The 27,660-nt window shown below is 44.6% G+C and overlaps 1 protein-coding gene across 1 annotated transcript in view; it reads left to right on the top strand.

The window, feature by feature from the left end:
• The window catches only part of LOC139386365 (mitochondrial import inner membrane translocase subunit TIM50-like), a 29,271-nt gene extending 2,010 nt beyond the window's left edge, over positions 1–27,261 (top strand). Inside the window, exons 3-11 of the mRNA XM_071131908.1 lie at positions 277–308; positions 10,635–10,656; positions 16,153–16,211; positions 17,108–17,227; positions 18,253–18,357; positions 19,514–19,612; positions 25,523–25,679; positions 25,762–25,868; positions 26,114–27,261. Of these exons, the coding sequence (XP_070988009.1) occupies positions 277–308; positions 10,635–10,656; positions 16,153–16,211; positions 17,108–17,227; positions 18,253–18,357; positions 19,514–19,612; positions 25,523–25,679; positions 25,762–25,868; positions 26,114–26,212 (800 nt within the window). The 3' untranslated portion in view covers positions 26,213–27,261. The remainder of the gene's footprint in view (positions 1–276; positions 309–10,634; positions 10,657–16,152; positions 16,212–17,107; positions 17,228–18,252; positions 18,358–19,513; positions 19,613–25,522; positions 25,680–25,761; positions 25,869–26,113) is intronic.
• The last annotated feature ends 399 nt before the right edge of the window (positions 27,262–27,660 follow it).

Here is a 27,660-nt window from a genome sequence, read left to right on the forward strand (position 1 = left end):
GACAGTAATGGATGGTGGAATTGGAGAAGACATGACCATACTTGTCAAAAGGAATGGCTGAATGTTTCACGATGTCTGTCTCGCTTCTGAAACACATGACACATTGTGCGATGCCATATGCTTTTCAGAAGTCGTTTGATTTGTGGACACATGGCATCTGATACATGTAATGCAATAAATACTCATGTTTCAAACAGATGTATAATATCATAGCTCTATAATATCATAGATGTATAATACTATCATGAGTAATGTGTTTTTCCTCCCTATCTACAGGTAGCAATTCAGTGGATGAACAAGGAAACGTGGTATGTTTTTCATTAACATGTTTAGATGTAGAACATATGGTCTATTGCCTTATATGACCAATTATTAAAACGTAGAGGTAAAAGATTTCCAGACGAAGTACTGTCGAACTTCAAGCAAACAGTGGCTTGTGCCAGTGGGTTTTAAAGTGTGCATAATGGGAGGTGGTGATGTAAAATGACACACTTATCACACTTCTCAGGGAGATCCCATGTAGCTCGTCAATTGGTTCAAGCTAGCGCTTGCGGTGTGTATGGTTTCCCACAAGGCACATCAGGGACTAGAGGTGTGAGTCTGGGAAGGTGGCTACTTCAAAGAGCACACTTCTTTCACCTTTCAGGTGTGGTCCTGTTGTCCACTTCAAAGGGCACTGTTGTCAGCCTACTGTAAATAGTCTGTTAACTGCCAGGGGTCAAAGGTGTGGGGTTAGGAAGGTGTGCATTTTGAAAAGCACACTTGTCAGGCTGCTGTGAGTGGAGTGTGCCAGGCCTCTTAGTGCTGGATCCCACACTTGTCCCTGCAGACTGGAGGAGCTGTGTTTAATTTGAGGTCTTTGGGTGTCACTGTGAGAGAAGTCCAAGGATCCTGTTCTCATCCTCTATTGCTTCCTCTCTGGAACCAGAGGAGCCTGAAGTCTGCAACACCTTTCCAAGGCTCAGCTTTTATGATGTGAATCCTCGATCCCTGAGTGAATTGATGTCCATTTACTCAACACTTTTTGAATGAAAACCTCATCATAGTACATGAGGTGACCAGCTACTTACCTAATATTAAGGTTCATTGTGCTTACAGCAATGTATCACCATTTTACTATACATGACACACTTAATCAGAGGGTAAAATATAATCCAAAAGCCACTTGCCTCAAGATGAACATACTGTAGTTGGCGGAGATTACTCTTGAAATCACTAATGTTTTCAGAGGCATTAGCTTGGGCAGGATGCGTGGAATGAGAACAGGATGGTGGGCAACGTCCTCCACAGGGCACATGTCTCAGGTAACTGTGATATGTGGCATGTGCCAGGGGTTAGAGCTGTGGGTTTGGGAACTTTGACATTTCTTAGGGCTCACTTCATCACCAAAGACCCTCATTTGGTGTTTTATAGTTAACCTGTGGCCACTTCAAAGGGCACATTTCTTAGGCTGCTGTGATTGAGTGTTGTGGGCCCTATATGATAATGTGGCCTTCTGCCATGGGTTAGAGGTGTGGGTTTGGGAAGGTGGGCACTTGAAAGAGCACACTTCTCTTACTTCAAAGGGCACACTTTTCAGGCTGTGAGTGGAGTGTGCCAGACCTATTGGTGCTGGATCCAACACTTTCCCCCTTAGACTGGAGGAGCTGTGTCAATTGGAACCCTTTGGGTATCAGTGCGAGAATGAGCTGGATCCTGTTGACATCTCTATGGATTCCTCTCCAGAACCAGAAGAGCCTAATGTGAACGCCTGGCCCACATGTCCAATGGAAGAGTCCTAAGGTAGATTAATGCAGTTACATCCAAGGGCCATCTTGTACAGCAGCATAATTGGGCTTTGCATTCATCAGTAGCCAGAGGTTTTAAGGCTACTGAAAACATGCTACTGAAAACATGACTAGTCATTTACACTTTCTGTGAGTTTCTGTGGGCAGGAAATTAGGTGTTCATTCTTGTACTGAGGGACATCAGTAGCTCTACAACCAAGTCTTAGGTTAAGTGATCTATTTGGTCCTGTTTGGCACATGTTTGGTCAGATGATATCCTGGTCTGCGGTTCTACACCTCTGGCACACTTTCTCATGAAGTGTTGCCCATCATGTCCTGCCTTAAGTGAGATCAAGCCACCAAAGGGTACAGTTCTCAGGAGATTGGCCTGTGTCAGTGTTTAAAGGTTTGGGTTTGGGGCACACTTATTTCACTTCTCATGCCCTGTTGTTCACTTTACAGTTTAAGCTTGTTCCCACTTCAAAAGGCACACTTGTTAGGTTGCTGTGAGTTGTGGCCCACTTCCAGGGGTTCGAGCTCTGGGTTTGAAACTTTGTGTAGGTGGGCACTTAAAAGAGTATGCTTTTCTCACTTCTCACCCATCACCCACGTCAAAGGGCTCTTGTGGGCACACTTGTCAGGCTGCTCTGAGTGGAGTGTGCCAGGCTTCTGGGTGCTGGATCCCACCCATGTCCCCCTCAGACTGGAGGAGCTGTGTTCATTTGAGGTGTTTGGGTGTCACTGTGAGAAAAGGAGCTGGATCCTGTTCTCATCTCTATGGTGTTCTCTCAGGAACCAGAGAAGCCTAATGTCTGGAACACCTGTCTGATGGAAGAGTGCAAGGGTAGATTAATGCAGTAACATTTCAAGGCCAATCTTGTACAGCAGCATATCTTTGGCTTTGCATTAATGCAGTTGCCTCAAGGTTCTAAGGCTGAACATGCTAGTGAAAGCATGACTAGTCATCTACACTGAGTCTCTGGGGGGATAAAATAAGGAGCCACTCAATTTTGTACTGAATGACATCAGTAAATCTACAGCTTTATCGTATGTCAAGTAGCCTTTGGATTTGTTTCTGTTTGGCTCCCATTTTCCCCTGTTTTGCAATCGATTAAAAGTATTATCTTGCAATATGAAAAACAATTTTGTCACTGGGGCAGTGGTCACCAACCGGTTGATTGCGATTGACTGGTCGATCATCAAGGCATTCCTAGTCGATCGCCAAACATTTCTGTAGAAAAGCTCACGAGAAAGGCTTGTGCTCATTTTTAAAAATGTATTATTCCTATTGCGCTGTTGGCGGTAGGTGCACTTGATTCAGAAGCCCTGTAGGCAGTGTTCCCATTTTCAACCAGCAAATCGAGTCGCTCAAATCGCCGTTCCTACAGCTTCCTCGGCCACAGCATACTTGGCTAAGTGAGATTTCATAACTTTTAAAACCATGACCAGAGAGAGACTTAAGTATTTATTCAGCACTGTCAACACGGTTTTTGTTCAACAATATTACAAAGCTTAAAAGCGCTTCTCCCTACTTCCATTTGCTTCTGCAGATACAATGACTGAGTAGCCAAGTGTATCTGCGTTTTTATTATTAGGAGCTTGTCGTGTCTATTTCAATATCGAGGAATATTTCACTTTCTCATGTCATGGGAACAACTTTTATTTGTGCGTGAGGAAGATGCAGTGCGACTTGAGTTTGGCCTTCAGGTTTGGCCTTCTGGTCAGTCTCTCAAAGATGGAGGAAGAGAGCAGGGACTGTGACTGAAGGTCACTGTCATGATTTGACCTCGTTTTTTGTCTTTCTCCAGAGTTCCCAGTTGTCTTGAAATCACCTTAATCATCAGATGCAGGTACCATCAGTCCTGTGCTTTTTTATTTTACATCTTCAATTTATTACAGCACTTGCAGCTGTGCCTCGCAAGTGCTACACCAACTGATCTATTTTGTTATCAAAGCTTGAGTTTTGAAATATAATGTGGTCTGAGAAGAACAATATTGGTAGGCCAGGCATGTAGCCAATATGCTGTGAATAATATATTAGGCCTTCTGCACAACCCTCCATTCCTACAGAACTCTTTTTAGTAGGTTAATGTTCTTTTTAAGTAAAAAAAAAATTCTGAGCGATAGATCTCTGCTTGCTTTTTGACTGCAAAAGTGATCTTGACTCAAAAGGTTGGTGACCACTGCTCTCGGGGTTGGACTAGTTTCTGCTGGATTTCCAAAAAGGATGAATTTTTTTCTGGCATTGATCAATTTTCAGGTCCGCTGAGCGCAAACTTGAATGTTGTGAAAATTCTGTGCACAGTGACGGCCTACCGGGGAACAGTGGGTTAACTGCCTTGTTCAGGGGCCGAATGTCAGATTTTTACCTTGTCAGCTCGGGGATTCGATCCAGCAACCTTTCGGTTACTGCCCCAACGCTCTAACCGCTAGGCTACCTGCCGCCCCTATTTGATCATACCGGAGTGGCCTACCATTAAAAAAGAAAACTATGGGGAAAATGCATTCAATAACATCTTGACATGGAAATAGCTGTTCTATCATTCAGCATACAGTAGCTGCAAATGAGTGGTGTTCAATGTAAGCCTACATTCCATGAGAATTTTGGAAGAAAAGAAACATGCAGGGCTTGACATTAACCTGTTTTATCCACTTGTCCTTCAGACAAGGGGGTGACTAAAAATGTTGTTTGATTCAAGAAACCACGACAAAATGAAATGCATTATTATTCCTATACCATTTATTACAGAGAATCACAGGCTTGAATAAGAAGTTAGCATAAATTCTATCTCTTTACCTGACTCCCTTTTCAAAGATCTCTAGAAATGCACAGGTCTTGCGCTCTTGTAGGAAGCTATCACTTCCCCATTGCTGACTACCTATTATCTATAACTTGGCTATTAACTCACTAACTAGTGAAGGATATGAACAAATGTGCGTACTTGGCAACATGCAGCTTTCGCTTTGATCTCAAAACAAGCGCATCTACTCACGACCGCTCATGCTGTAAACAAAGAATGACCCAGATCCATATATGACAATGAGTGAAGTTCAATCTCGTGCTTCTCTGCGCAGGCAGTCCTGGGGAGCTGTAAGCAGCTTAGAGGGAACATTGGTGACAACCAATTCTCATTCCTTTCACTAGCACCATCTCTTATAATGCTCCTTACCAGTTTGTTGCTGTGAGGGCCTATGGTCTCATATTGTACACTCTAGTCATTTTTTTTTAACTGCATTGTTGCTTAAGGGTGTGTAAGTAAGCATTTCACGGTAAGGTCTTCACCTGCTGTATTTGGCGCATGTGACCAATAGCATTTGATTTGAACTATTTTCATCTCAGAGCTTTGAGTGGCCACTTCCTGATGTTTTGTGAGTTCCCATGACCATCCTGTTGCTGTTTCGGGAACATGGCCTGCTCCCAGTCTCCTGGGCCTCTGCCTCAGTGTTGTAACGAGGTGTGAATTGCCCCTAAATGAGCACTCGCACATCTCGTACAATGTCAACCTCCTCTGAAAGTCCAATTTGGCAAACCCAAGTCTTTTCTGAGTTAATTCACTGCTTTGTGTTAGAAGTGGTTCTTAAGCGATGCTTTAATGGGCCAGACATGCTCTAGTCAGAGCAGAGGCAAGGAATATTTATGTTCTAGCAACATTCTAGCCAAATTCAAATAAATTACTATAAAAATCTAACTTTCATGAAATCACACACTTTTGGCGAAAGCAAACAATGCTATTATCTGAGGATAGCACCCCAGTAAACAAAGCGAGAAGCATATTTCAACCCTGCAGGTGCGACACAAAACGCAGAAATAAAAATATAATTCATGCCTTACCTTGTTGGCACTCCAATATGTCCCATAAACATCACAAATGGTCCTTTTGTTCGATTAATTCTGTCGATTTATATATTCAAAATGTCAATTTATTTGGCGAGTTTGGTCCAGAAAAACACTGGTTCCAACTTGCGCAACGTGACTACAAAATATCTCAAAAGTTACCTGTGAACTTTGCCAAAACATTTCAAACTACTTATGTAATACAACTTTAGGTATTTTTTTACGTCAAAAAAATTTACGGCGGGATGATCTGTGTTCAATACAGGAGGAAAACAAACTGTAGCTAGCTTTCTTGTCACGTGCCTCTATCTAACAGTAAACTTCAAGTTACACTCATTCTGAACAGTGCTACTTTTTCATGACACAAAGGAATAACCTCTACCAATTTCTAAAGACTGACATCCAGTGGAAGCGGTAGGAACTGCAAGAAGGTCCCTTAGAAATCTGGATTCCCAATGAAAACTCAATGAAAAGAGTGACGTCAAAAATAAAATCTGAATGGTTTGTCCTCTGGGTTTCGCCTGCTAAATAAGTTATGTTATACTCACAGACATGATTCAAACAGTTTTTAGAAACTTCAGTGTGTTTTCTATCCAAATCTACATATTTTATCTTCTGGGGATGAGTAGCAGGCAGTTGAATTTGGGCATGCATTTAATCCGGACTTGAAAATACTGCCCCCTGTCCCAAAGAAGTTAACAGCTCGGAAAATTCCAGAAAATGTCAAGGCTTTGAAGCTTCTGTTAGGCTAATTGACATCATTTGAGTCATTTGGAAGTGTATCTGTGGATGTATTTCAAGGCCTACCTTCAAACTCCGTGCCTCTTTGCTTGACATCATGGGGAGATCAGCCAAGACCTCAGAAAGAAAAATGGTAGAACTCCACAAGTCTGGTTCATCCTTGGGAGCAATTTCCAAACAGTTTTCAACTGCACATGGGGACAAAGATCATACTTTTTGGAGAAATGTCCTCTGGTCTAGTGAAACAAAAATAGAACTGTTTGGCCATAATGTCCATCTTTATGTTTGGAGGGATAAGCGGGAGGCTTGCAAGCTGAAGAACACATCCCAACTGAAGCATGGGGGTAGCAGCATCATGTTGTGGAGGTGCTTTGCTGCAGGAGGGACTGGTACATGTCACAAAATAGATGGCATTATGAGGCAGGAAAATGATGTGGATATATTGAAGCAACATCTCAAGACATCAGTCAGGAAGTTAAAGCTTGGTCGCAAATGGGTCTTCCAAATGGACAATGACCCCAAGCATACTTCCAAAGTTGTGGTAAAATGGCTTAAGGACAACAAAGTCAAGGTATTGGAGTGGCCATCACAAAGCCCTGACCTCAATCATATAGAATATTTGTGGGCAGAACTGAAAAAGCGTGTGCAAGTAAGGAGGCCTACAAATCGGATTCAGTTACACCAGCTCTGTCAGGAGGAATAGGCCAAAATTCACCCAACTTATTGTGGGAAGCTTGTGGAAGGCTACCAGAAACATTTGACCCAAGGTAAACAATTTAAAGGCAATGCTACCAAATACTAATTGAGTGTATGTAAACTCCTGACCCACTGGGAATGTGAGGAAATAAATAAAAGCTGAAAGAAATAATTATTTATATTATTCTGACATTTCACATTCTTAAAATAAAGTGTTGATCCTATCTGACCTAAGACAGGGAATTTTTATGAAAATTGAATGTCAGGAATTGTGAAAAACAGAGTTTAAATGTATTTGGCTAAGGTGTATGTAAACTTTGGACTCCAACTGGTAGCTCTTTTTGAGAGTGCATGATATTCATGGCTAGTTCCATTAATTATAAAATTGGGGACAGGGCATGGCAATAATGTCAGGTCATTGATAATGATTTGTTTATGAATTTCAACTAATATACTGAACTGACTCCAACCACGACTAGCTTTAGCATACGTTACACTATTGGTTTTGGAAAGGAAGGTGGAGAAGCTGGACACAATGTACTAGACATTACTGACATAGGAGTTGATACTAGAGGTCGACCGATTAATCGGAATGGCCGATTTCAAGATTTCATAACAATCGGAAATCGGTATTTTTGGGGTGCCGATTTTCCTATTTTTGTTATTTATTTTTTTTACACCTTTTATTTACCTAGGCAAGTCAGTTAAGAGCACATTCTTATTTTCAAAGACGGCCAAGGAACGGTGGGTTTACTGTCTCGTTCAGGGGCAGAAAGACAGATTTTCACCTTGTCAGCTCGAGGGATCCAATCTTGCAACCTTAAAGTTAACTAGTCCAACGCAATAACGACCTGCCTTTCTCGTTGCACTCCACAAGGAGACTGCCTTTTACGCAAATACAGTAAGCCAAGGTAAGTTGCTAACTTATCTTATAAAAAAACAATCATAATCACTAGTTAACTACACATGGTTGATGATATTACTAGATATTATCTAGCGTGTCCTGTGTTGCATATAATCTGACTGAGCATACAAGTATCTAAGTATCTGACTGAGCGGTGGTAGGCAGAAGCAGTCGTGTAAACATTCATTCAAACAGCACTTTCGTGCGTTTTGCCAGCAGCTCTTCCTTGTGCGTCAAGCATTGCGCTGTTTATGACTTCAAACCTATCAACTCCTGAGATGAGGCTGGTGTGACCGAAGTGAAATGGCTGGCTAGTTAGCGCACGCTAATAGCGTTTCAAACTTCACTCGCTCTGAGCCTTGGGGTGGTTGTTTCCCTTGCTCTGCATGGGTAACACTGCTTCGATCTGGTGGCTGTGGTCGTTGACTTGCTGGTTCGAGCCCAGGGAGGAGCGAGGAGAGGGACGGAAGCTATACTGTTACACTGGCAATACTAAAGTGCCTATAAGAACATCCAATAGTCAAAGGTTAATGAAATACAAATGGTATAAAGGGAAATAGTCCTATAATAACTACAACCTAAAACTTCTTACCTGGGAATATTGAAGACTCATGTTAAAAGGAACCACCAGCTTTCATATGTTCTGAGCAAGGAACTAAAATGTTAGCTTTTTTACATGGCACATATTGCACTTTTACGTTCTTCTCCAACACTGTTTTTGCAGTATTTAAACCAAATTGAACATGTTTCATTATCTACTTGAGGCTAAATTTATTTTATTGATGTATTATATTAAAATAAGTGTTCATTCAGTATTGTTGTAATTGTCATTATTAAAAATACATTTAAAATGTTTTAATTTTTTTTAAATCAGCAGATTTAATCGGTATCAGCTTTTTTGGTCCTCCAATAATCGGTATCGGTACCGGCGTTGAAAAATCATAATCGGTCGACCTCTAGTTGATTTGACTCAGTCATTTGCCTGCCTTTCCTAAGCTTATCTCTGACTGAGATGTCTAGTCTGAGTGCTTTAAATTCCAAGGTTGGCTGCCAGCAAAGAATCTCTTGGACTCTACACAGTCTACGCAAACGGAGCCAACAGAGGTTCGTTTGCATGGCCCGCTACGTAGTTCTACGTACATTTGTGCAGCTGAATTTTTGCCACGCAATGCAAACAAACCTCCGTCGACGCCGTTTGCATAGACTGTTGACCTCTATAGGACAAGTGAAAAGGATGTTTTCCCAGTCTCATTCTCCTTACACAGCCACAAGAGGGCACACTAGGCTGAGTCATCGTGGCTGTGTACCTTTCTCCCCATTGGCCCATCACCTTACCTTTGCCCTAATATACAGGTTTACCTGGCACATTATAAAATGAATCGAATGTAATATAATTGGGAAATAAGTTGCTATAACTGCTTATCTAAATCATGAACAGTGTTAGTGATCAAATGATGTACATTATATAAGGAAAACTCCTTATAACCATGCACAGGCAGCAGGTGGCGTAGTTGTGTAGTCTGTCTCCAACTACTGCAACCCCCTCAGGGCAGCCTTGTTAGGGAGGAAGGGGTGTTGAGAAGGGGGATAAAACAGCTCCAGCCCACAACCTCTGTTCCCATGTGGTGGCCCCAGCGTGCAGCATGTGGTGGCCCCCCGGCTGGTTCTCTCTCGCCGGGCAGGCAGGCAGACCCCCAGGTGGCAGATGCAGCTGAATATTCATCAGCTGGGAGATTTAATTTGTCTGGTAATTGGTGGGCTTGTGTTGAGCACTGCTGAAAGTGTCACCACGAGAGAGGGGCCAGGGGGAGGGCTACACATTGGCATGACTGCACATAACGCACAGAGACATGCAGCAGCGCCCCGGTTCAATATACTGGATATTATTACACACTATACACCGATGCTGGGCTGTCCAGGTGGAGAGTAGAACATGAGTGGTTTGGACAGTCTTGGTGTCTGTGCTCTCAAGGAGAAAATGGCTCTTTTTCTTCTTTTTTAAAAACTTTGGTACATTAGTCCCTGCCTAAGAACTGTTAAGACTTTGAAGCATTGGTACAGATTTTCTGTTCAGTTTCGATCAGTCTGCCCCTGGGCCAAAACCGGTCCACAAGTGATTTTGGGGCCTGTCAAATCAGCAGGAATTCAACTAAAAACTAGTTTATTTGAGGAAAACTGTTCCCAAGTATCCCCACAAAAAAAGATGTGATCTTGTCTCAATGTGATCAAGGTATGAAATTGTTATTTACAGATACAAAATCTCATTTTGGGCTTGCAGTGTACGAATGTATTATTTTCTGACCCCCTGGCCATTTTTTTGCTGACAAAAATCGACCCATGTCTGAATCTATAGCCTACCCCTGGTTTAGATCCATAGGAGAGATTAAATGCTAACTAGCCTGGATGGTTATCAACTTCAATAAAGGAATATTCGGTAATATTTGAGAGGTGTTGTGGCTGTTTGGACCTCACCGAATTGTCTGACACTGACGTTTGAACGTCAACACAACCACAAAATGTCATGTTATGTACCTTATGCATTTGCCATATATTGTAAATCATGTCAAGAGTTTTTCTGTCAACAGTACCATCTGATTGACACATACCTGGCAATCACGCAAGTGTGTGTGTGTGTGTGTGTGTGTGTGAATTGGACCGTTTCTCACTTTCCTCCTTCGGTCTTCTCTTTCAGATTCCAGATCAGTTTGACAATGGTGAGTTGTTTCCCCAATGACTGACGTCACCTGTGGTATTCAGTCTAATCCATAAGGTGTTTTTGGAGAGGTTTTCTTTTCTCAAAGTTTAGTTAGCTTCGAGATCAGTGTTTTTATTTTGGTGTCTGAGGCTTTTGGCACACCTGTGTTCCAACATCTGCTCCTGGGCTATAAAAGGATCTCACATTACATCAGTTGTGTTTTATAGCTGAAGTAAAGGTAAAGGCTACATAAACATGGAATAACAAAGCTCAGACAGCTGTTGGTGGTTAACTTGCGAAGTCTTAGCCCTGTTTACAGTTCCCTTAGATTTGTCTATAAAAAAATGAGCGAGCTTGTGGGCTGTTTGCTTGACCTCTAACAATCTTAATACCCAACATATCCATACAACGTTCACAACACCCTCCACCTATTCATTGACAGTGGTTCAGATGAGGCCCACCCTCCCCTCTAACTTGCCTTTTCTGCTGTCAGCCTAGGATTGCAGGCAGGAAAGGGGTTGTATGAGCGATCAAACCCACTGAGAAATGCCACCTTGCAGGGGTCCCACACCCAATGCACAAGCAATGCCAACCACCCCCCTTTGTGTGTGACTACCACCCTGTACCCCTCCATATTCCCCTCAGTCATCCCTATAAACTGCCAGGCTGACAACCTGGTGGAAAGGGTCTCATGACAAGACCGACACAAAGGAAAATGGAAATGACATTGTGTTTCTCTCCATTTTTGTAAATGTTTAAGTTGTTACAACTCTTTGGTTGCCCAAATAGATTAGTAGTCCTCGATGTCTGTCTGTTGGTATTTTCATTCTCTGAGTGCACGTTTGGCCAGTGTGGAGCTGAGAGGGAATGTGTAGCATTTTGATAGGACTGGCTATGCTATTGAAATTACAGGAGGGTAAAGCAGGGGTCATGAGTCGCGAGGTGCCTCCCTCCCTGCTTCAAAGCTATGCTAATGCCTGGGACAGCTGCGGCCCTTTCTAAAAATCCGATAGGACATGGGGAAGTCTCCTCTTTAAACGCGTAGCAATGTTATACAAATAATTACTTAATTCCTCACGATGTCACGCTCCCCAAAGTCCACTACGTCTGTCTATCTGGGAACGTTGCTGCGTCTCTATTACCTTAGTGCCCAGAGTGCTGTTACAGCTGCTGTTATTGGCCAGCCCAAATGCACCGACAGCGTTCAATACCCCTAATGAAGGCCTGAGGAGGAGCCCCCAGAGGAGTGTAGAGGGAGCATTCCAGCCCACTGCCCACGTGTCCCTCCAACCCAATTTGTAGAAGGGGGGGGGGGGCAGCCTGGATGCCTCCACTGGATGGGTCCTCAGGGACCTGGGGCATTGAAGTCTGGCCTGCAAACAGACGTGCTTATGAGACCCGTGTCGCCATGCCAAGTGATGGTATTCAGAGCACCGGCATTTTGCTGAGGAGGAGCGTTGGACGCTGTGACTGTGATGAGCTCCCCAAAAATCACCCTGTTGAGGCCACACTGTGGTGTGTGACATGCAGGACTGCTTTCAAAATACTCACCGAGGTTGGAAGGTGTTGCTTTCTCCTAATGTGTACTGTGGATCTAAGAAACGGTCTTGATGCAGTATGCAATCAATCGGTACACACCAGATGTTTAGGGGGAGGGGAAAAAATGTATTGCTTTAATCTTCAAGCACTATTATTAGGCTTAAATCCCTGACTTGTACTTTTCAGAGTCATTTCATGACTTGGAAGACGTCATCTCTTCCTGTCCATTTTATCAGATCGATTCACCCTCTGTGTCCCAGTTAGTATCCCACAGCTAGAATCCTCAGAGCGTGTTTGGTTGTGAGTTGAGGGGCGGTTCTGTACGACCTCCATGTTTGCTCGCTCTGACAGAGACGTAAAGCCCCAAGGAGGATAAAGACCACCAGGGCTCCAAACAAACTAACCAACCCAGCCTGCCTCCTGTACCTACTGACCCAACCAACAGCCTGTGTCCCTAAGCTGGGTATTCTAACAGAGTGGCCTCCTGCCCCCACACCCCTTACCCCCACTGCAAAGAGCGAGGCCGGACAACCGTTTGTCACGGCCCAAGAAGGAAGCGATTGACAGCGCGAGCCAAAAGCAAGAGCCCCCCCCCCCCGCCCCAAAAAATAAACTGGGGAGAAGAAAGGCAATTGAGTAATAATGGCCTTAAGCAAACTAGCGGAGCATATGCCACCCCAGTCGAGGATTAAAGGAGGCCTTTGTTGTGTCCGGAGGCCCGGCCATTGATTTCTCGCTCTTCCTCCTTTCCTCCCTTGTTCCCTCCCTACTTCTCCCCTGTTTAAATTGTCATCTCTCCCGAGAGCAACAGCCTATTACACTGGCAAACAAGGTTCGGACAAGGCTGCCTGACCAGAGTGTTGCTGCTTGTTAAAGCCTACTTTTCTGGCCTTCCTTTCAGTCAATATCGGTCCAAACTGTGGAAACTGACTGCTTTGTTTTTGCTATAATGGGGGTTTTGCTTTTGATGAGACTGAATTTGATCAGTCATAATGACAGCCAACAGTTACCAATGGAGAAAATGGAGGTAGCTTCCCCACCTCACTCATCATTGGAGGACCCACTGTGGCCTGGCTGACAAATATTAATCTCCTCGTCATCCTTTTCCTGTCATCCTCCTTTCAATCTCATCCCTCCACTACTATCCCCCTTAGCCATATTCCACATTTGCGCACACATACTCGTATGCATACACATGCCTCTGCAACCCCGTCCCTCTGCGAGGGGGTGTAACGATACCCAGCCTGGCTTGGCGCTCCCATGGGAGAGGTTTGTCAACGTGGTCGGTCACAGTCCCACGCTCTCTGGAAGAGTATGTACCTCCCAGGCCAGATAAAAAAAGGCAGATGGGGGGGGGGGGGGGGGGGGGGGGTGTGTGTTTAACCAGGTCACCCACTCCCAGGCCTGCTGTTACAGAGGGGCCTGCCTGGTTAAACACGCTGTGGCTGCAGGTAGGCCGGACACTATAGGCTCATAGAGACCTACTCCAGGTTTCTCACTCCCTCTCTGTCCCAAATGACTTCACACACCAGAGTCACCTGGCGGCTGCATGCTTTAGCTGAGTGGTAGCATTTGCCATGAATTTACTGAGATGTTATTTGTTGGGACCAATGCTGCAGTCCCCGATGCTGCAGTCTTAAAGCGGAAATCAGCCATAGAAACAAAGCTTTTTAACAAACCAGGGAGTCTGCTAAGAGATGGGGCTGGAGAAATGTAACCACTCAAATTCAGCTATGGATGCAAGGACTAACCATTCATGCTATTCAAATTAGCCTCAACATGGTTAATACTATGTCGTGTTTGACATTTTCTGATATGCCACACTAGTCAGGTAAATGGATTAGCTTGGCATTTCTCCTGTTGACAGGGATGTAAACAAATTTGGGCACAACGTTTGAGAGAAATAAGGTTTTTGTGCTTATGGAACATTTCTGGGATCTTTTATATTCAGCTCTTGAAACATGGAACCAACACTTTACATGTTGCGTTTTTATTTTTGTTCTTTGTATGTAGCAACTGCTGATTGCCCCTTTTTATTTTAAATTGTCATTTGTTAGGACTGCAGCTGTGTACATTCTACCACCACCAGAGTTGGCTTGAGTCAGTCAAGAGTTCGGACACACCTACTCATTCCAGGGTTGTTTTTTTGTTTTGTTTTTTACTATTTTCTACATTGTAGAATATTAGTGAAGACATCCAAACTATGAAATGACACACACAGAATCATGTAGTAACCCAAAAAGTGTTAAACAAATGAAAATATATTTGAGATTCTTCAAAGTAGCCCCTCTTTGCCTTGATAGCTTTGCACACTCTTGGCATTCTCTCAACCAGCTTCATGAGGTAGTCAAATTGAATGCATTTCAATTAACAGGTGTGCCTTCTTAAAGGTTAATTTGTGGACTCTCCTTAATGTGTTTGAGCCAATCAGTTGTGTTGTGACATGGTAGGGTGGTATACATAAGATGGCCCTGTTTGGTAAAAAACCAAGTCCATGTTATGGCACGAGCAGCTCAAATAAGCAAGATAAATGAGTCCATTACTTTAAGACATGAAGGTCAGTCAATAAGGAACATTTCAAGAACTTTGAAAGTTTCTTCAAGTGCAGTTGCAACAACCATCAAGCGCAAAGATCAAACATGAGAACTGCCACAGGATAGGAAGACCCAGAGTTACCTCTGCTGCAGAGGATCAGTTCATTAGTCACAAGCCTCCAGAAATTGCATCCCAAATAAATGCTTTACATTGTTCAAGTAACAGAAACATCTCAACATCAATTGTTCAGAGGAGACTGTGAATCAGGCCTTTGTGGTTGATTTGCCAAAAAGAAACCACTACTAAAGGACCCCAATAAGAAGAGACCTGCTTGGGCCAAGAAACGCATGGCAATGGACATTAGAGCGGTGGGAATCTGTCCTTTGGTCTGATGAGTCCAAATTTGAGATTTTTGGCTCGAACCGCTGTATATTTGTGCGATGCAGAGTAGGTGAACGGATGTTCTCCGCATGTGTGGTTCCCACCCTGAAGCATGGAGGAGTTGTGGGGTACTTTGCTTGTGACGCTGTCAGTGATTTATTTAGAATTCAAGGCACACTTAACCAGTATGGCTGCCACAGCATTCACAGACATATTTATTCAGAATGTATTTTTTCCCTGCCAAGAAGTTTCCTTTCATTTGTTAAATCCTTTTATTGTAGTAATGAATTCTTTAGTCATTTTTTTCCATATTTTAAAAAACTTCAGTGTCATTGTATTATCGCCATCATATAAGCCAGATAGGCCTATCACATAAATCAAATTTATTTATATAGCCCTTCGTACATCAGCTGATATTGCAAAGTGCTGTACAGAAACCCAGCCTAAAACACCAAACCGCAAGCAATGCAGGTGTAGAAGCACAGTGGCTAGGAAAAACTCCCTAGAAAGGCAAAAACCTAGGAAGAAACCTACCTAGAGAGGAACCAGGCTATGTGGGGTGGCCAGTCCTCTTCTGGCTGTGCCGGGTGGAGATTATAACAGAACATGGCCAAGATGTTCAAATGTTCATAAATGACCAGCATGGTCAAATAATAATAATCACAGACCTCAACCCAATTGAGATGGCTTGGGAAGAGTTGGACCGCAGAGTGAAGGAAAAGCAGCCAACAAGTGCTCAGCATATGTGGGAACATCTTCAAGAAAAAGCATACCTTGTGAAGCTGGTTGAGAAATGCCAAGCTGTCGTCAAGGCAAAGGTTGGCTACTTTGAAGAATCTCAAATATAAAATATATTTTGATGAAACTTTTTTTGTGTACTATATGTTATTTCATAGTTTGGATGTCTTCATTATTATTCTACAATGTAGAAAATTGTCAAAATAATAGCCCAAGGGGAGTTTTGGTCCACGTACACTAAGTGTTCCGTCTTGAGTATGGTGTGTTGAGAAATTATGTTCACTCCACAATGTTTACAGCTGACATTTTATCTCTCTTACAGACACCCCGGTTATCCAACAGTTGAGAAGGACGTTCAAGTATTTCCAAGATTACAGACAGGTGGGTGATGATAAATAAACACAAAACAGAAGAAACGGTTTCTGACACTCCCACTGTTCAATGTAGCCTGATCAATGGATTGTTCCACTCAAGTCAGCCTTTTCCTCCGAGGCCTGGGGGTGTTTGTTTCAGGGAGGTAGAATACAAGGTCCTTGTCCATTAAACTCCTGGGTTAACCGCTGGTTTGGGATATTTATACTTGGTGAGACTGAGAGCCATGTTAGGTATCTTATCTGTCTGTCTTTACTGAAGCAGAGGCAGGTGCAGCCACACCGCTTCGAGCAGGAAGGCGCCTCTGCATTAGCCTGCAGCTGCTGTTCCGTTAGACCCCTGTCCACACATACACACAAATCCATCTCCCTCGTAGGTCTTTGATCTCTTCAATGGAGCATGAACAGCCCCCGGTCTCCGTGTGTGTGTGGATACACATGCGCGCACACCCTTTCCTCCCTGTATCTCGACAACACACCTCCCCCCCTCGTCCTCCCTGCCCTTGGGTCTCCTGAACATGTCAGTTCTCTCTTCCACGCGTCCCATTTCCCTCTTGCAGCTGGTTCTTACAGGATTATGGCTTTATGGGGTTTGCGGTGATGAGGCCAGCAAACAAACTAAGGAAGCTCTAATGCTCCTGCATTCCCACATAAGCAGCCAAATACAGTCTCCTCCAATTTTACTACGGTGAGCCGGGAGAGGAAAAACATCAAATGAATGAGCTGAAGTGTTAAAGGGATAGGCCTCGTTCACCACAAAATACAAATGGCATACTTGAGAAAAAAAAAATGTAATAGAGCTTGGCTGTTGTCAATTGACCCACATAGTTCTGATGTGCCTCTTGCTCTTCTCACCGCAGCATTGTTATTGTATAGTTGTGTGATGTCATGTCTGTGTGTCCCCAGATGATCATTGAGCCCACGAGCCCCAAGCTGCTTCCTGACCCCCTAAGGGAGCCCTACTACCAGCCTCCCTACACCCTGGTCCTGGAGCTCACAGACGTCCTGCTGCACCCTGAGTGGTCGGTACGTACCACCCCTTTCCTCCCCAACACCACCTCACCCACAACCTTACATCCTGGCACCAGGCCCTGGCTGGGTGACCTGGATGCCTTCTCTCAGTACAGCCTTGAACACAAGCTGAAACATTTAATTGTTTCATTCCTGGGGTTGGATGGTACATTTATCATTCATAAGTAGACTTGTTTTTATTTGTTTACTTAGGCTTTTACCTCAAGCCCCCCCCCCCGTTCCTCTGTGTGGCGGGGTGGCCATCTGGCCTGTGGGTCACTGGGGGCCCACCACCTGTCTACCTCCGCTATCTCCTCACACATTACCTGTGGCTTCCACCTGGCCCCCTCAGAGCCTGTCCCAACCCTTACTCTAACATCACCCTCCACCTGGCCCCCTCAGAGCCTGTCCCGACTCTTACTCTAACATCACCCTCCACCTGGCCCCCTCAGAGCCTGTCCCGACCCTTACTCTAACACCACCTTCCACCTGGCCCTCTACCTGAGACCCTCCCTACTCCCCCTTACCTGAGTGGTCTCCATGCCCGCTCCCCCTACGAGTGCCAGACAGGTGGGGCGCGGCCGTAACCCGACACCTGCCCTCAGCAGACAGCCGCCTGGCGGCCCTGCACGCAGAGCCTTTGATTTCTGAAGAAAAGACCAGTGGCTTTTTGTGTTAACACAGGCCTGCACCCAGGAGGTCGTCCAAAGGCTTCATCTGCCATAAACTGCTCCGTTTAGGCTGTCGAAAAAGCTAAATGTATGCCTGTAAATGTACCACTTTATAACCTGACAGACTAATGAATCATTCACTGGTTGTGTGCATTTATGTGGATTGAATAGTGTCTGTCGAAAAAATCAAAATGTTACCCTAAATATAATAAACTGATGATTTGAAATGGATTCTTCACTGACTATTTTTGTGGATAGCTTTCAGTGAGTGTTCTATCTATAAGGAATGTATCCCATTGCTGTTGGGAGTTGTTAGTATGTCTTTAAGCAGGTGAGGCAAACTGGTTTGTTCTCCCGTCCTCCCCACAGCTGGCTACAGGCTGGCGCTTCAAGAAGAGGCCAGGCATCGACTACCTGTTCCAGCAGCTAGCCCCTCTCTACGAGATAGTCATCTTCACTGCTGAAACAGGCATGGTGAGTGACATGACTGAACGCTTTTCTGGCGTGGGCCAATGATGACTTGCAAGAGCTTGTCACGCCATTATTGTACCGTGATGGTTTCAAGTACAACTTTGCAGTCCTACGTTTTACGAATGCTCTTCTTTGAGATGGAATTTTCCATAAATCCCCACCCATCTTTCTGTACCTCTTGTGGCAATCAACATTGCAAATCTATAGGTGTTGCAACATAACACATTAACTGCTGAAATAAGTCACATGCCACATGAAGCATTTTGGATTGGTTAAGGCACAGACCTGCCTGCCTCACTTACCTAACAGTCACCTGCCGCAGCCTCCCTCTGCCACAGCCAATCAGGGCTGCTTTTACAGCCTGGTGTAGCTTAGCTCGTTTGTGAACGCACACTGCACCTGTCACCTCCCCTTCAGGTCTCCCCTGTAGACCTTTTGTTCTAATGGACAATGACCCACCCCCGAAACAAAAATGTGTTTTGTCACTCCAAACTAGCACTGTTGACGATTCTTGATATCAAACAACATCCCTAGTGTTGTTGAGTTTGACTATTTTTGTTGTTTTGGCACCAATATGTCTCGCCCCTGTTTGTCCTAATTACATACGTCTTGGCCAACAGGCGGGCTCAGAACGGTATGCCTTTTGGGCTGCAAATACCCCTTTTATTTATGCCAACATTTTCTATGCAAATGAGCCATGCTCCGCTCAGGGTCTAATTGGTTCCTTGTTTAGGGACTGTTTTGTTTTCTCTTGGTGAAGGTCAGCCTTAGTGTTGTGACCTGCAGCAGTGACTGTGCCAAGTCAAACTGAAGCCTGGTCTGTACCTCCGCTAGCTGCAGATTGCCCTACGGAGTATGGATTATTAACCCATCAAGGTTTCCTAGGCTTCACATTGGCACATGTATTCTCCCCCTGCCCACTGCGGTAGTGCTGACTAAGCCATGTAGTTCTAAGAGAAGCTGTCTCTTTTAGATTTTGAAGTGCAATTTTTTTTTTTATGAGCAGCAGCCAGGGAACTAGAACCTGACGACACCATCCTAGGTCTGTCACTATCCTCAGCCCAACTCTAGCCATGTAGCCGATGGCCGTCATGCATATGCAGAAGCATCTCGCGTGTCAACGCTGTGTGACATTGTGATGTGGGTTCTCTCTCACCAGACGGCGTACCCTCTGATTGACAGCATCGACCCCCAGGGCTTTGTCATGTACCGCCTCTTCAGAGACGCCACGCGTTACATGGAGGGACATCACGTCAAGGTAAACAAGTTGTCAGGCTGACCTTCCGCCACTGTGCTTGTGTGTGTGTGTGTGTGTGTGTGTGTGTGTGTACTGTTGTTTTTATGTACACTGCGGAAGCCTCCAATAACACAGAATTCCGTGAATTGAATGTCCTCCATGTTTCTGAATTTAAAACAAAGACATGTCATGTTGTGTAAAAGCCATAAAATTTAGACAAATGCCCTGTTTGTCATTTATTTTGGATATACCTGTGTGTATGCTCTCTCTATCTCGGTCTCTGTTGTTTTCTAAGACATGAGTTGAGTTTAAGACTGAAGTTAGTGTGCTCATTTTCAACCACACTCCTCCTGGGCCAAGCCCCCAAGCATAGAACCCCTGGTGCGCCCCTCTCCACTGTGACCCAATGGTGCCGTAACCCCCCCAACCCTTTTGAACCTCAATAACCTTATGCCCCGCCCCCCCCCTCTCCAACAGCCAAAGTCCGTCTACATGCATGACTGAAGTACAATAGTGTCAACTCTGCTAAACTAACTTGTCATTCGAGAGAACCTCTAAGGCAAAACTGTATAAGCTGGATACTGTTGCTTTAATCATGTCGTCTGGCATCTTAAATGGCTGTATATTACGAGCTGTATCAGAGCTGACTGTAACTAACATGCCTAGCCTACATCACCATGTTTCAATGGAGTGCTTTTGTAATGCATGGGAAAGTAATTTGGCCTGGTAGTAAATGTGTGGTTATGGTCCCGGCGTAGCGGGGTATAGGTAGGTATACCTTCTCGGTGAAGATGCATGGCTGTGTATTATTCATGGAGGTCAGTTCTTTCCATGTTAATCACTCACTACTAAAACTCATATTCATCGGGAAACATGAATAGTTGATGAGGGTAACCTGCTACCCCCTGCTATACAGAGCTTGAATGTGTTTATTTGGCGATTAGTTATCCTGAGTCTAACGTTACATACAGGATCTTCCTCTCCTTCTGTGCACTCGCCTGAATTCACGTGTCTCCTGTCCTCCTCCCCTACCGTTGGTGACTTTCTGCCCATCTCTGTCTCTTCACCCCCCCTCCCCTCCTGTCTCCCCTCCCTCGCCTTCCATCTGGCCCGCTGAAAAGCAACCGGGAGGCAGAAAGGGAGTGAGGGAGCGAGAGAATGGGAGGTCTGAATAGAGCCGAGTCCCCCGAGACCTCAGGCGTCTGTCCAATGGTGAATTTCGATGGTGTTTCTCCCCCCAACTATTTTTAAACAATGTGGAGCCACAGATGCGAGGTGTCAATAAAATGAGCGGGCCGATCTGACGATGACACGTTATCGTCTGTCTAATTAACTGTGATTAGAACCAGGCTGTGGTAGAATCAGCCATTGATGTTGACGACAAGTCCAAATTTGAGGGGTGAGATGTGGCCTAGCTTTGACCCCCCCCCCCCCGAAGACATAGGGCAGTTAGTGGAGGGCACGACCGTCTGCCACAGGTGGACCGACTGGGTGGAGTTGAACAAGACCGAGTGCTCCACCAAATTTTGCGTGTCAGAGATCAGTGTTACTTTTGTTTCTTTTCAGTTGAAGTTGTTTCATTCTCCATGGGAGTGTCAGATTTGAAGTAGTCATACTAGTGCACTGTTTGTTTACCTGCTCACCAAACTTGTGTGTGTGGGTTGGACACATTCCTACTCCGGCTCGCAGCCTGTTGCTTTGTTAGGAGCACACTGCTGCCTTGTGAAACCGGAGCCCTACCGTGCCTTTAGAAAGTGTTCATACCCCTTGACTTATTCCAAATGTTTTACAGCCTGAGTTCAAAATGATTTCTACACACAATACTCCATAATGACAAAGTGAAAACAAGTTTTTAGATATTTATTGAAAATGGAATACAGATATCTAATTTACATAAGTATTCATTGGCACTTCACCTGGCGCCGTTACGTGTGGTGACGCGATCCATGTATTTTCACCTGTTGTGACATATTTATTCAAAATGTATTTTTTCCCTGCCAAGAAGTTTCCTTTCATTTGTTAAATCCTTTTATTGTAGTAATGAATTCTTTAGTCATTTTTTTCCATATTTTAAAAAACTTATTCAGTGTCATTGTATTATCGCCATCATATAAGCCAGATAGGCCTATCACATAAATCAAATTTATTTATATAGCCCTTCGTACATCAGCTGATATTGCAAAGTGCTGTACAGAAACCCAGCCTAAAACGCCAAACAGCAAGCAATGCAGGTGTAGAAGCACAGTGGCTAGGAAAAACTCCCTAGAAAGGCAAAAACCTAGGAAGAAACCTAGAGAGAAACCAGGCTATGAGGAGTGGCCAGTCCTCTTCTGGCTGTGCCGGGTGGAGATTAAAACAGAACATGGCCAAGATGTCAGTCAAAAAGATGGTGTCTTGTCCTGCTAATGAAATCTGCTCCGGCATTCTTCCCAGTCATCAGCAACAGAGCATTAGAGTAGGTGCATGTATGACATCAGTTAATTAATGGCTGATTATACACCTACATAAGTTTCCAGCTATAAAATAATGCAATATGTCACAGGTCTAAATATGTGTCATGACCGTGTTAGGTCAGCTATTATGACCTATTATAAACTGGGGGGTTTGAGCCCAGAATGCTGATAGCCGTGGTATATCAGACCGTATACCACTGGTTTCAAACAACATTTCATCTTTACTGCTCTAATTACGTTGATAACCAGTTTATAATAGCAATAAGGCACCTTGGGGGTTGGTGGAATGTGGCCAATATACCACGGCTAAGGCTGTATCCAGGCACTCTGCGTTGCGCATAAGAACAGCTCTTAGCTGTGGTATATTGACCATATACCACACCCCCTCTAGCCTTATTGCTTAATTATGACATGGCTAGGTTTTAAGTGTTAACAAATATTCACAGCCCTTAGTCAATAATTTGAAGAAGCACTTAATGACAGTGATCACAGCTTTCAGTCTTGTGCAAAGGTGATAGACATACCCATCTTGATTTGGGGATTTTCTCAAGCTCTGTTAAGGTAGATGGGGAATGGCTGTGAACATCAATCTTAGTCTTTCCACAGAATTTCAATGGGATTCAAGTCTGGGCCACTCGAGGACTTTCACATTCTTGTTCTAAAGCCATTCCAGCATTACATTGGCTGTGTGCCTAGAGTCATTGTCCTGTTGGAACAAATCTTTGCCCCTGTCTGTTTGCATTCTGAAGCAGGTCCTCATCAAGAATTTGCCTGCATTTGTCTCCATTCATTGTTCCCGCTATCCTTACCAGTCTCCCAGTACCTGCTGCAGAAAATTATTTTTTCCCCCCAATGATGGAGACCACTGTGCTCTTTCGACACTAGAACTTGTTCCCCAGATTTATGCCTCATCACAAATCTCTCTCGATCTACAGACAGTTCCTTGGACTTCATGGTGTAGTTTCTGCTCTGACATGCACTTTCAACTGTGTGACCTTATATAGACCGGTGTTTCATTCTAAATCATGTACAAACAATAGCATTTGCTCAATTTGGAGTATCGTAGCAAAGGGGTGTGAATAGTTCTGTAAATTAGATTTCTCTATTTCATTTTCAAGGCATTTGCAAAAAATGTCTAAACATGTTTTTACTTTGTCCTTATGGAGTATTTTGTTTTTAGATGGGTGAGAATCTCTTTCATGCTTTCAGAATGTAGGGCGCAAGACAAAATGTGGTGTAAGTCAAGGGGTATGAATACTTTCTGAAGCACTGTAGGCATCCCACGGCCAACTCAACTACATGTGTGCCAAACACATACTGTATTTAATCTAACTGAAATAATAAGCAATCATATAGGCTGACCAACTCTGTAAGGACAGACATCAATACATCACTCCCAAACTCATTACTGCACCTAGGTTAATGTAGAAATGCACATCCGTCAATGTACACACACACACGTATTCTCTTGGCGATTGGGCCCCGTCTCAGAAATGGTCTTGGAGGGCTGCTACATTAAAACTGCTACATTATCTATATGTTAATTTCCTGCAATTCGAAACGTTAAGTAAAAAGGGGGGGGGGGGTCCAGATGACAGTGGTAAGGAGAACTCTGCGTCCCTCTCCATCTGCTCCCCAGGACCACCACTAAGACTCAATGCACAGGGCAGGCCAGGGGAAGTGTGTGTTCTCCCCTCTACACGTGTGTGTGTATGTATATACATATATATATATACATACATACATGCATGCATGCATGCATGCATGCATACATACACTGCTCAAAAATATCAAGGGAACACTAAAATAACATCCTAGATCTGAATGAATGAAATATTCGTATTAAATACTTTTTTCTTTACATAATTTTTGTGCGATTTTGTTGTCAGCACATTCAACTATCAATGGAAATCAAATTTATCAACCCATGGAGGTCTTGATTTGGAGTCACACTCAAAATTAAAGTGGAAAGCCACACTACAGGCTGATCCAAGATTGATGTAATGTCCTTAAAATAAGTCAAAATGAGGCTCAGTAGTGTGTGTGGCCTCCACGTGCCTGTATAACCTCCCTACAACGCCTGGGCATGCTCCTGATGAGGTGGCGGATGGTTTCCTGAGGGATCTCTTCCCAGACCTGGACTAAAGCATCCGCCAACTCCTGGACAGTCTGTGGTGCAACGTGGCGTTGGTGGATGGAGCAAGACATGATGTGCTCAATTGGATTCAAGTCTGGGGAACAGGCGGGCCAGTCCATAGCATCAATGCCTTCCTCTTGCAGGAACTGCTGACACACTCCAGTCACATGAGGTCTAGCATTGTCTTGCATTAGGAGGAACCCAGGGCCAACCGCACCAGCATATGGTCTCACAAGGGGTTTGAGAATCTCATCTCGGTACCTAATGGCAGTCAGGCTACCGCGGCCCCCCCAAAGAAATGCCACCCCACACCATGACTGACCCACCGCCAAACCGGTCATGCTGGAGGATGTTGCAGGCAGCAGAACGTTCTCCACGGCTTCTCCAGACTCTGTCACGTCTGTCACATGTGCTCAGTGTGAACCTGCTTTCATCTGTGAAGAGCACAGGGCGCCAGTGGCGAATTTGCCAATCTTGGTGTTCTCTGGCAAATTCCAAACGTCCTGCACGGTGTTGGGCTGTAAGCACAACCCCCACCTGTGGACGTCGGGCCCTCATACCATCCTCATGGAGTCTGTTTCTGACCGTTTGAGCAGACACATGCACATTTGTGGCCTGCTGGTGGGTTGTTGCCCTCCTACGGCCTCCTCCACGTCTCCTGATGTAGTGGCCTGTCTCCTGGTAGCGCCTCCATGCTCTGGACACTACGCTGACAGACACAGCAAACCTTCTTGCCAAAGCTCGCATTGATGTGCCATCCTGGATGAGCTGCACTACTTGAGCCGCTTGTGTGAGTTGTAGACTCCGTCTCATGCTACCACTAGAGTGAAAGCACCGCCAGCATTCAAAAGTGACCAAAACATCAGCCAGGAAGCATAGGAACTGAGAAGTGGTCTGTGGTCACCACCTGCAAGAACCACTCCTTTATTGGGGGTGTCTTGCTAATTGCCTATAATTTCCACCTGTTGTCTATTCCATTTGCACAACAGCATGTGAAATTTATTGTCAATCAGTGTTGCTTCCTAAGTGGACAGTTTGATTTCACAGAAGTGTGATTGACTTGGAGTTACAATGTGTTGTTTAAGTGTTCCCTTAATTTTTTTGAGCAGTGTGTGTGTGTGTGTGTGTGTGTGTGTGTGTGTATATGTATGTGTGCATCAATAAATGTAATGGTTTGCATAAACTAAGATGATTGCAAGGCATTTTGTGTGTTTCTCCGATCGTCACAATTACCTTTTTAAACAATGAAAGGGATAGATTTCATTTTTAACTCCATTCTTTAGATGAATTCCTCTTCAGAGAGAGTCTTGTAACTCAACTCTTTTCCACCCTCCCCTGTAGGACGTGTCGTGTCTGAACCGGGATACCTCCAAGGTGATAGTGGTGGACTGTAAGAGGGAAGCCTTCAGCCTGCAGCCTTTCAACGGTATGGCGCTGACAAAGTGGGACGGCAACTCAGAAGACCGAACACTCTACGACCTCGCTCATTTCCTCAAGAGTAAGTGTGTGTGCAATGGAGTGAGTGTCGACCAACCTGTTCCTTCCCAGACACGCTATTCACTCGTGTTTTTCTCCGGCAGCCATTGCGCTCAGTGGAGTGGATGACGTGCGTTCTGTGCTGGAGAACTATGCACTGGAAGATGACCCTGTAGAGGCCTTCAAACGCAGACAAGCGCAGCTAGCACAGGTACAGTCCAAACAAACCCAAAGTCCAGGAGCAATGGATGACGGCTAACGAATACACTACCATTACCAACCAAGAGAAGTGTCCTCATTCTCAAGAAACATTACATTTTCTGTAGGAAAAACATTGTCACTGTTGATGGCTTGATGCCCTTTTATCCATCTGTTTTGTGAGCACTTTAGAGCTATAGTCTGTTAGATACTGATGTAACTGTAGATACTGGTGTGTGTGTGTGTGTGTGTGGACAGGAGGAGGAGCAGAGGTTGGCTGAGCTGGCCCAGCCGAAGAAGCAGGGCATCTCCTTGGGCTCCATCGCTGGACGGTTCTGGCGCTCCAAACAACAGTGAGTGGCCCTCTCTCTCGCACCCACCAATCGCAGCCCACCCCTCCACAGTGTCCGGCCAAAAGGATGGCTGGCTGCAGTCACTCGGCGGGGTGGGTGGCGGGCGTCTTTCGACGCGTGGGGGAGGAGACAAGGAGAGACCATCCAATCAGCTGAACTTTTGACTGTCACAAGCATGTCTTGGGGGAGGGGGGGAGCTGGAGAGGAGCAAGAGTCCAAAATAACATTCTGGTACCTCTGTCATCAGCAAAGTCACTTCCTGGATCTCAGATGCTCAGGTGAAGGCGGCGCATGCCCCCCCCCATCTGCTTTCGTTGGTCCTCTGTTGGCACTGACGTACACAAAATGGTGCTGAGTGGTTACAGACACAATTGATTAAACCGTTTCAGTCCACATTAGTTTGTCCACTTCTACTGCCCACCGGCCGGTCATACGGGGAACTGACCAGAGAACAGTGCTCTTATCTGCAACTCCATGCACTTGGATCTGGTGCTCCGGAATGATGGAGTTTGATCAGCTTTGTGAAACAGTTTCCTTGTTTTTTTTTTAATGTATATCTAAGACAAAGCTTGTCAGGGTTTAGGATATGAATGTTATTAAACCTGTTGCACTCTGAGACTCTAAGCTTATCTCCACCAACAAGAAGTCCTTGCTTGGACAGGCGCTGTTGACGCCAACGGGACTTTGTGCAACAGAGGCTGGAGCTTGCGCTGTAGGAATGAGTGGGAGAGACATTTTCAGCAAGCCATGTGAAATTGGGCTGGTGGCACGCATACTAAGTGAAAAGGGGATCCTGATGTCTTAATATGTGCTTGTTGAATGTTCTGTGAGATTCAGTTTGTGAACCATTCACATAGTCCCAAATAAATAATCTTAAATCTAGCATCTTGTGATTTGGCACAACCGAACATGTAATGTGAACCAGCATCAATCCGGTGTTTTCATGGCAACATGTTGAATCTTCTCTAAATACCCTGACATCTATACTGAACAAAAATATAAATGCAATGTGTCAAGTCTTGGTTTCATGAAATAAAAGATTGGTGAAATGTTGTCAGCCATCCATGAGGTAACTTTTTGTATGGCTCTATCGGTTTACATGTTATCAAGGACGGAAGTCACGTGTGTTTCGAACCAGAGGATCACTGGTTCGAGTCCTGTTTGGGGCAGTTGGACAGTGGAGGAAGCTCAACTGTTAGCAGCACGCTGACGCCTGTTACATTGGCAGATATAATCGAAATCAAATCTGAGATTTAATACATTAACAACTGGAAGACCTTTCCAAGCTGACTTTTTTTGTGGAAGAGGTCGTCATGGAAATGTTTGCAGCACATTTCAATACAGCTATATGGCTCTGGTAAATTGGTAGGATACTCCTCCAGGACATCGACTGTGTTTCAGCCATAGGCCTGACTGAGTGTGCCTCCACCAACTCCTATTTACAGTTCTGGT

Source organism: Oncorhynchus clarkii, chromosome 27 (assembly GCF_045791955.1).
Source record: "Oncorhynchus clarkii lewisi isolate Uvic-CL-2024 chromosome 27, UVic_Ocla_1.0, whole genome shotgun sequence".
Classification (NCBI taxonomy): domain Eukaryota; kingdom Metazoa; phylum Chordata; class Actinopteri; order Salmoniformes; family Salmonidae; genus Oncorhynchus; species Oncorhynchus clarkii.